We start from the raw sequence: 10,078 nt of genomic DNA on the forward strand, positions 1-10,078 counted from the left end.
CGTGCAGTTGACCCGGACACACGACCCATTCCCCTCTCCCTTCCACTGCCCAGCGGACATCCCCGTAAACCAGGTCCGCGTACACCCACCAGAGGGCCGCGGCCTGACCGCCTGAGCTGTGAGCCACAGCAGTGCGCCGGGTCCAGCGTGCACCAAATAAACCAGAGCGAGCGAGCGAGCGAGGGAGGATGTCCAAATTCCACAACCCCCCGCTTGCATTCCAGTTTTCAAAAGAAAAAAAAAAACGCTTGCAACCGGCGAAGCCTTCTTCTGGAAGCCTCCCTGCCACTGCCGACGACGAGCGCGAGACGGCCCATGGCGCCGCCGTTCGTCTACGCCCGCAGCTCCGGCGACGGCACGGGTACGGCGAGTCTCCCTTCCTCTCCCTCTCACTCTCTCTCTCTCTTCGACTCTCTCCGTTTCTCTCTCTAATTACGGGCGATTTGCCCCGCGCGCTTAATTTGTGTGTGCAGCTCGGGACGCGGCCCTGCGAGCGGCCTTCTACGGCGACCTCCGGCGTCTCAGAGGTTGGCCTCTCCTCCTCTTCCTCCGCCCCATCCCCATGCTCCTGGGCCTCCCCCCGCCTTGCTTGGCCATAATTTGTTGGGTTGGGCTAGGGTTTTGCTTCTGGCTGCCCGCGTCGCGGTGATCGAGTTCCCGGCTGCTAGATTAGTTAGATATGTTTTTACAGGATGAGATGATGCAATTGCCACCGCTGTTCCGTTAGCCACACCAATTCGGGTCCTATTTGATGTGTAGGACACCAGGAATGAATGGCCCCTCGTTGATTTCCTCCTGCACTTCACTTGTGTGGAGTAGTATGCTGTTAATTTTGGTGCCAGGTTTCGCGCTTCAGGCAATTAAGTGTTAAATTTGGTGCATACAGTAATTATTCTCCGAATTATGAAAAGCAAATTGTGCGATTGTGGTCTTGTGCACTGTTTATTGGGAATCTGAGTCCTTGCACGGGCATGTTATGACTTTTAAGTTCAGAGCACTGTTTTATTTTTGGGTCAAGTCTATGTACTGATTGATTGACTGTGTGTCCAAAACGTCAACAAGTTCCTTGACTTGAGTGCAAATGGGAAACTTTTAGGTTACCCTCGGACACTCTTTTAGTTCAATCAAGTGAACTGAATTTCCAAAATCACAAATGTTAGTTCATTTCCCTAATGCCCACCAGTTTGCATCCTTGCTTGACTTACTGAGGTTATTGTCCATAATATACAACACATTTGGGCTCCTTTTCTTTTGGTTGTCTAGCTAGTTATAATTTGGCAATTTGCTTCAATAACATATTGATGCTTGGGTGTTTACTTTGGGTGAAAGCTACTGCGAAGAGTCTTGTAGACCCAAGGGTGGTCTTCTCTTTCGACAGGGATGGCCTTGGTGTTCTGCACCTCGCAACCGTCAGAGGGCATATTGAAGTTTGCAAGTACTTGGTGGAGGAACTGGGAGGAGATGTGAATGCTCCTGCTCCTGGAGTTGGGGGTCTTTATCTAACCCTTTTCCCTTTTATGGAAATTGGCATCTGTCATGTCTATGTTTGGCACCATGGATTGTCTCAATTGTGTTGTTGTGCTTTTTGGTTGCAGACTTTGCAGGCGTGACACCCTTTATGACATCTGTTCAGTCCGACGATGTTTCAACTGTGAAGTATTTGCTTGATCGTGGCGGTGACCTAACTAAAGCAGATGGTAAAGGACGCTCTGTTCTCCATCATGCAGCAACCGTAGGTAGCTCCCTGGCTCCTCACCCATGCAATTTTCGCTGTGTAGGGCACTCCAATAATATTGTAGAAGAAAAATATTGTAGTCATTTTTCATAGAGTTAATATAGATCTCTTTTCTGAAATATAATTAGTCAAAGTTGGATAAAATTGTCCCATCTATGTTTTATGCCATGGTGGTCATTTTACTAGCAGTTAATTCGCTGCTGTACACTCAGATGTGGAGCCACATGACTTATGGAATTATTTTATTCACGGCAGGAAGCTGTAAGGTTACTGAGTTCCTACTTTCAAAAGGAGTACCTGTTGACATACACTATGGCTATGGTACACCACTCCATCTAGCTGCTACCAATGAACAAGATAAAATAGTGAAGATTTTGTTGGAACACCATGCAGATGTATATAACCCTTACCATTTCTTATTTTCATTTTTCGTTTTCGAGATTTTGTTCCTTTGTATTTGATGATAATTATTACTCTTAGACCATAGTGGAATTCTCATGTTTTTCTTTCAGGCTAACACCAGTGTCACCAGTTTGGGTTCTGCCTTGATGGGTGCTCTTTTATGCCGTTCATTGAAGTGCATGAAGCTGCTGATTAAGGCCAGTATTCTATTGTCTATATTTGTTCATTGTTATGTTCTGATTTTACACCGAGATGGAACCATGAAATGTTTTATTCCACAATCCTTTTCACAGGGTGGTGCTGATGTCAATCGGATGACCTCACTTCTGATGACTCCGTTAGTGTTTACTGCAGGGCGCAAAGACTATACCAACTTTATGCAATTTTTGTTAAAGGCAGGAGCGGATCCTAATATTCCCGATGGTGTATGTTTTCTTTATTTTCTTGATCCACTGTACTAAAACTTATGCTGACAGTATTATTCAACTCTTAAGGAGGATGGTTTAGCTTTAGCAATGAATTCAGTGTGCTTTTAGTCTTTGACTATGTGATGAGAAGTTTGCATTTATCTATGTGCAGGCAATAGGTAGGCGTGTGAGCTATCATTTTAACGGTTTATATCAACAAATGCATATTGATGTTGTTGACTAAAAGAAGTTTGACTTAGGAGAAAACTAGAAAATATTTTGGAATGAAGTAGCAAATTTTGAGTTCTGGAGCATGCTCTGTTCTGTGCAATCCTGTATATATGTATATCGTTAGTCTGAAATGTTTTTGAATATGGTGGATGCCCTTGTATTGAGCCCACAGATACCCAAGATATGTCAGTGTTTCTCTATTTAATATGAGGCCGGTGCTTAACTTAACAGTTGATGAGATAGCGAGATCTCATAATGCAGCATTCAGGGTAGCCACATTTGCCAATGTACTCATCCAGCAATCACTAAAATGACTTGACTTCTCTTAGCTTACTTTATGTTGTTTTCTTCATCCCAGCGGTTGGTACTTTTTCAATTACTCTAAAGTGTCAAATTAAATTTGTGCTTTCAATAATCTTGGACTAATTTTAAAATCCATGTATAGCTATTTGTCCTTGTTGTTATATATATATAATTCACGGGGACTCCTAAAGGGCATTCCACTAAAAATTATTGTTGCTTCTCAATTTCAATTCTTGCCGAAATGCCTGTTTCTAATCCATTGCTGAAGGATGACCTTTTGGTATGCTGTTGGAGTATATTGACTGTTTAAATTGCTACTAGAATTCAGAAATGCTTGCTGGGATAAATCCTGGTTGAAACATTTGGTACCAACATTATGTAAACCCTGGTTCTCTCGCATGGCATTGCAGTTTACTATATGGGTTATATCTTTTCATTATTTTCATATTCTTTGCTGCATTCTAAAGGGTCCTTTAGTTATGTAGTTAATTTCAAAAGAGTTGACATTTTTCCTTTTGTTGCCCAGTTTGGTAGGTTACCAATAGAGCATGCTGTTAGACGTGACTGCATGGAACAAGTTGAAATGCTGTTTCCTTTGACTTCCCCAATTCCATCTATCCCAAACTGGAGTATAGATGGAATCATCTCATATGAAAAATTTGAAAGTGCAAAGCCGATGGTATGTTATGTATTGTGTTGCGCCCCATGGATAAATTTTACTCCCTCATATATTGGTTGTAGTAACATCTTATATTATAGGACGGAGGGACTACTTGAATGGCTGGTCAATATTTTTTGCTCGCCAGTCCTGAATTTGTCCGTCAACTGTTATGACTTGGACGTACTATATATGCATGAGATCACAATTAAAATGATTGTCATGACCTTTTTATGGTTTTTCTTCAGAGCATCACCTCATCAAAACCATTAAATTGAAGTAGTTAAAGCTCTTAGAACAACCTATACCAATTATAATTTTGGAAGGACCAGATTTGGACCCCTTATTAGTTCTTGGCTGTTGAATGGTTCAAAAAAAAGGTAACTTGGTTGTTCAGTATCGATTCATGAACTGCTGTAAATTTCTCGTCATGCGTAGTCTTCAAGATACAGGAGTGCTTTACAAGCATATATACTGTCGATGTGAAGTTGTGAACTGTGAAATATATTTAGTAACATATAGTAATAATTTGACATATTAATTCTAAAATATATTGGACCTTTTCCTCTTGTGATCAAATTCTTGTTGTGTGAGTAACTGCTGCATTTTGCTGTGCTATACAGCTATACTTGAGAAATTACCACAATGTGCACTTTGCATTGCAGTATAAGCATATCAGATACGAAGCTACGGCGAATGTGCAACAGAGTTGTTTAAGTTTCTGTTTTAATTGGAATATCTTTGAAACGACGGTTCATTCCTATTTTTTTTTGCATTGTTCTATCATTCAGGATCAGAGGCACCTTGAGCGAGCAAAAGCTATATACAAGTCACAGGCAGATCATGCATTCAGGCTGAAGGACTATAAGTTCGCATCAAAATCATATGATCTGGTAAGCCCCTTAAACCTTATCTATGGACAATGGTGGTTTAGAAGGCGACATTTTTCTAGGGACCGATTGCAGAACATTATTTGTTTGCTAACAAGGTTTCTAATATTGTTCTCTAGTTTCCCTGTTTATTATCTGTTAGCTTGCCATTATGATGTATTTCTGTTGGATTAATATTATTTTGCCGGACTAATCTTCCTAACCTGTCATCATGAGAAGATAATCGCATAACCTGTTGTGTTTGACCGACCATAGGCAATAGATGCCGCACCGAGTGCAACATTGTACGCAAACAGGAGTCTTTGTAAACTGCTGTTGGACGATGGTGAAGGTGCTCTATCAGACGCTCTCAGCTGCAGAATGCTGCGACCTAACTGGGCAAAAGCTTGCTACCGTCAGGCTGCAGCTCACATGCTTCTCAAAGTGAGTTACTACACGTCTAGCTTGCCATCGTGTTTCCCTACTCTACAGTCTACTCATCGTGTTTCCCTACTCTACGTCTAGGAGTATAAGCAAGCTTGTGACGCTCTCCTGGACGCTCAAAAATTAGATCCTGGAAACATAGAGGTGGAGAGAGAGCTACGGTAATCTACTGTCTTGTACTTGTTTCTTTTGAAGCATGAATGATATGTACTTCCATACTAACGACCAGCAGTCGCACGCCGGACCAGCCCGTCGAATTCCATTAGCATTTCCATTTCAATTTCACCAAACTGGAGACTAACATTTCCATTTCAATTTTTGGTGCTATTGTTCCATATAGCTCTGTGGGTTAAAGCTGAAATTTGTTCCATTTTGGTTTAACTCTGTACAGGAAAGCCATGGAATTAATGAAAGCTCCTGGTGAAGCTGACAAGTGAAGCATGGTGGTTAGCATCAGAGTAGAGCTTGTGCTTTATGCTTTGTTAGGCAGAAGTTCTTTTGGCTTGCATTAGAGTAGTTGTTCAACTGAATGTGATGGTACTTGCTGTAAAACTTGCTCACTTATGTAGAAAAGAGCTAAATCAGGCAGGACGCTGGGGTGCTGAAATGTGGATGGGGCTTTACCACTTGAGTTAATTACATTAGAAGTTTTACTGAATCTAGCACAAACACGAACGATATTTCGTTATGAATTTTGAATACCTTCCAAGTTTTCATACTGTAGTTGAGAACAGAGAAACTGAAATAGTACCACCCTTTCATTTGCATCTTCCAATATTTTAGGGCCATTAAGTCATTCTCAGTTACATGAGGAAGATTTATTCAACATGGTTGTTGGCTCACTGCTTCTGTGAATAAGCATGTACTCCTCTACATATTGATTGTTTCAGTAATAATACATTTGTAAACATCATCTGGATTGCAAAGTTTTTGAATACTTGTACATCTCAAGATCAGTTGGCTAGAGAAGTACTCCCTCCGTCCGGAAATACTTGTCATCAAAATGGACAAAAAATGATGTATCTAAAACTAAAATACATCTAAATACATCCCCTTTTATTCATTTTAATGACAAGTATTTCCGGACGGAGGGAGTAGCACCTAGTGACTACTTAGATGAAAAAGAATACTGTACATCGGCTGGAATTATGCCATGCAATTTTTTTGCATGGTAATATGTGTCTCATTTATATAAGGATCATAGTACAAGTCATGTACATACCGACCTTACCGACCTAACAAACTGAAAAGACAGCAGAAGGCTAGCCTTTGCACACAGGAAGACTAGCCAAGAAGTAAAACTACAAATAAAACTGAAGAATTCTCTGAGCTTGACACCAATGTTCGTCACCTGCCTCTGCCATCACCATAGCAGCCACCAAAGGAGAAAATGACAGATCACCTTCACACCCGAGCTCGACGCGGCTTTATCGCTGATATGCAGTTTTGCGGACCTCCAAGGTGGCTCGCCAATAAAGGCGAAACAACTGTCGTTGAACGAATCAGATCGGGGCAACACCCCGAACACACCATCGAACTCCAGATCTGTCACCCTGCCCAACTATGTCACCCCCGCCCAACTAAGAAGTTAGAGAAGGAAACCATACCTGCCTGCCACGAACCATGAACCCAACACACGATCCACCATCTTACAGATGCCGCCGATGCAGACCACAATCTGCATTCGCTCTTGGACTACCTTCCAAGCTCCGTGCTATGCTGGAGCAAACGTCGTCGCAATGGCGGAGCCCGAGGACACAGGTCCACCACGAGGATGCCGCTGCCGCCACACCATCCTCTTGCTTGAACAGACTGGTTTCCAAACCCACCCAAAAGCGAATCGCCTCGTTGGAGAAGGGTATGAAGATTTATTAGTTGGCATCGCCATCACCACGGACGAAGCCAAGATGATGAACAACCCAAAACCTTAGAAAACTAATGCCTAAAACAATCCACACGCGTGGATCCGGTAACCCCCTCACCACTGATGACCGAGGTCGTCAGCGGAGGGGAACCGCTGGAGGACCACTACTAAGGAAATGCCTATACACAAGAGCTTAGTAGTAGCGCTTTTTACGATAAACCGATGCTACTACTTATCAGTAGCGCTTGCTCATGGTAGGCGCTGCTACTATGCACTTTACCAGTAGCGTCGTGTTCATAAAACACGTTACTACTACAATTGCCAGACCATTGCCGGCAGGCCAGGCACAGTAGTAGCGCTTGTATGTAGAAAGCGCTACTGCTATTGTACGTAGCAGTAGCGCTTTCTGCATACAAGCGCTACTACTATAGGCACCTTATCCACACTCCGGCCCGCGCTCGACCTCACTCTTCCCCTCACACACTCTCACTTGCGCGCCTTCGATGCGCGCCATCGCAGCCGCCACCCCCCGCGCCTGTTTTCTCCCGCCGGCCGCCCTCGCCTGCGCCAGCTCTCCTCCCCGCCGGCCTTCTCCCCCGCTGGCTGCCCTCGCCCGCGCCGGCTCTCCTCCCCCCGCCCCCCTCCCTCGCCGTTCGACCTCCCACGCCGGCCCTCGTCCCCCGCCGACCGCCCCTCCCCCGCGCCGGTCGTCCTCCACCAAGAGGTACTCCTCGTCTCTCCTCCCTCCTCCTTCCTAGTTAATTTTGAACCCTAGCTAGTTGAAAAATTTAGGATAAATCTTAGAATAATGTAGTAGGTTATGATCTTAGGTGTTCAATCTTAGGTGTTTAATTTTAGAATAATGTAGTATGAACCCTAGCTAGTTATGATCGAACCATGTTCAAAATGTAGGTTTTTAATTAGGTGTACTTTATATAATTTAGGTTTTTAGGTGTTTAATCTTAGAATAATGTAGTACGAACCCTAGTTATGATCGAACCATGTTCAAGATGTCAAATTTGTTGTTATTTTTTTAGTTAAAGCATTTATTCCCGCATCGACGTCGACGATGCCTATCCTGCATCCTCGTCGTCGACTCAGCGGAGGACACCTACTTGATCAGAGGGGCCATGTCCGGGACTGGGCTCCGCCGGGCTGGTACTGGGAGGTGCTACCTTTCGGGCGGCGTAGCTTGGTGAGGAGCCAGCATGTCGTTGACCCGAACCTTCTTTGATGGCGGTCGCGTGGACCAGTGACGGTGCGGAGGCTTGAGGACCCCGTGGAGGTGGTACGTCACCGTGTCAGCGAGGAGGACGAGCACGTCCGTCGCTACATGGTTGCGTTGGAGGGAAGGTTGTCCAATACCTGGCAGGTTCTTCAGGGATCTCACTGGAGTTATGATCCTGTGATAGTTCCTTCTCTTTGGGTGTCCACCGCCCGCGCCGATACCCGTCGTTAGCTAGGGTTTTAGCTATATTAGTGATGTTATATGTATGATACTATTCGAGATGTATTACTGATAATATTCGACGATGTACGGACAAAAGAGATGATTTAGTTTTGCTTATTGAATGCATGCTAATTTGAATACTTAATTATTTTACGATTTCATTTTGCTTATTGAATGCTCAAATTAGAAAACTACTCCTACTTTGAATGCCCAAGTGGCTGGCCATGTTTGCAGGTTACACCTCCGAGTGGCCTATGTTTTGCCGGGGTGTTGGTTAATTTCCGTTCCGGCAAATTTCAGGAGCTCGATATGTCCTTTTTAGTAAAGGTCATGCCGGATTTTTCCATGAATTCTGGGATGACTTGTGCTAGAATATGTAGGAAATATCGAGTGGACTGGATTTTCTAGAAAGATAATTAAACAACATATTGGGTTGACTTTAAGTCTGTCGAGGCCCCATACATGACAATCAAAAAATGAGTGAGGGAGTGTGTCCACCATATGTGAGAGAAGAATAATGCCGACTGTTGTCGTGGGGGTCGCTTCTCCTTCACTCCCGTGTGCTAGACATTTTGGTTGAATGCACTCGGGGATGAAGGGAGGAGGGACCATCACCAACAGTCGAATATATACACCACGTGAGCTGAGAGTTTTCAAAAAAAAAAAATACTCGACGGACCGATAGTCAACCCGTGCTGAATAATAATGATCTAATTTAGTTTTTGTAGTACATATATTGAATTGTACAAGTTTAATATTTGAATTATGAACCTCTACTTCCTCTACACCTGAGTAGTTGCCTTCGACTGATTTTCAATGTTTCAAATATGAACATATATAGGAAATGTCTGACGATGAAAGGAAATTTGGTATGTGCGAATACTGTGAAGACGAGCGCGACATGTGTGACAGGCCTCACCTAGTTGATGGTAGGCGCTTCAACATCATGCTAGATGAGAACTTTGAAGTGGATACAATAAGTCTTTTTTCGTAATTAAGCATGACTTCTGCTACTTCTGCTTTTTTTGCTTCACCTTATAATTTTATTTTTTTACAATTCTACTAGCGTATCCCCTGTCATGCAAGAATCTATGTCTTGGATAAGATTGGTTTTAGTACTATGGAAAGTATGGAGGTAAAGAAAGTTTAGTTGAGGACCGAGCATGGTTATACTTTTGTCGCAAAATTATACAATGCAGACACCTACTCCTATTTTGAATGCAAAAATTGGAGAGCACTATGCAAGGCTTATGCATTTGATCCTAATATGGTTATCACCTTTGATATTCGCCTGGAAGATGAAATTGAAGGTAATATAGACATCTGGGTCGATGTGCAGACGCCTCCAGTTCTACCATTATGTGAGTTTCTCAACCATATTTATGTCTTGGATATTGTTTATTCAAAAATAGTTGAAAATTATTTCTATTGACAGCTTATTTTCATTCAAGCAAACCTGTCCGGCGCTTGGTAGACATGGCCTACTACTGTTTCGGGGCTGAACTAAACTGCGAGGAGATAAGTCATTATGTTTCTGTTGGAAATATGCCCTAGAGGCAATAATAAAATGATTATTATTGTATTTCCTTGTTCATGATAATTGTCTATTGTTCATGCTACAATTGTATTAACCAGAAACAGTGATACATGTGTGAATACATAGACCACAACATGTCCCTAGTGAGCCTCTAGTTGACTAGCTCGTTGATCAACAG

The 10,078-nt window shown here is 43.0% G+C and overlaps 1 protein-coding gene across 3 annotated transcripts; it reads left to right on the top strand.

Moving 5' to 3' along the window:
* Positions 1–214: 214 nt before the first annotated feature.
* LOC123105510 (serine/threonine-protein phosphatase 6 regulatory ankyrin repeat subunit C) lies at positions 215–5,816 on the top strand. 3 transcript variants are annotated; one of them, XM_044527597.1, is made up of 12 exons: positions 215–349; positions 474–527; positions 1,330–1,491; positions 1,596–1,736; positions 1,991–2,130; positions 2,248–2,334; positions 2,431–2,562; positions 3,605–3,757; positions 4,528–4,629; positions 4,882–5,049; positions 5,131–5,210; positions 5,441–5,816. In XM_044527597.1, the coding sequence occupies exons 1-12, from the start codon at positions 316–318 to the stop codon at positions 5,484–5,486; spliced, it is 1,299 nt and encodes a 432-aa protein (XP_044383532.1). In that variant the 5' UTR covers positions 215–315; the 3' UTR covers positions 5,487–5,816. The 3 variants fall into 3 exon arrangements, with proteins under 3 accessions (XP_044383532.1, XP_044383528.1, XP_044383540.1); XM_044527593.1 differs by having other exon boundaries at positions 221–361; XM_044527605.1 differs by lacking the exon at positions 3,605–3,757 and having other exon boundaries at positions 221–361.
* The last annotated feature ends 4,262 nt before the right edge of the window (positions 5,817–10,078 follow it).

This window comes from Triticum aestivum, chromosome 1B (assembly GCF_018294505.1).
Source record: "Triticum aestivum cultivar Chinese Spring chromosome 1B, IWGSC CS RefSeq v2.1, whole genome shotgun sequence".
Lineage (NCBI taxonomy): Eukaryota > Viridiplantae > Streptophyta > Magnoliopsida > Poales > Poaceae > Triticum > Triticum aestivum.

Coding starts and splice junctions, on each gene's coding strand:
- LOC123105510 (XM_044527593.1), top strand. CDS start 316: ATGGCGCCGCCGTTCGTCTACGCCCGCAGCTCCGGCGACGGCACGG. Junction 528..1,329: donor CGACCTCCGGCGTCTCAGAG/GTTGGCCTCTCC, acceptor TTTGGGTGAAAG/CTACTGCGAAGAGTCTTGTA. Junction 2,563..3,604: donor ATCCTAATATTCCCGATGGT/GTATGTTTTCTT, acceptor TTTGTTGCCCAG/TTTGGTAGGTTACCAATAGA.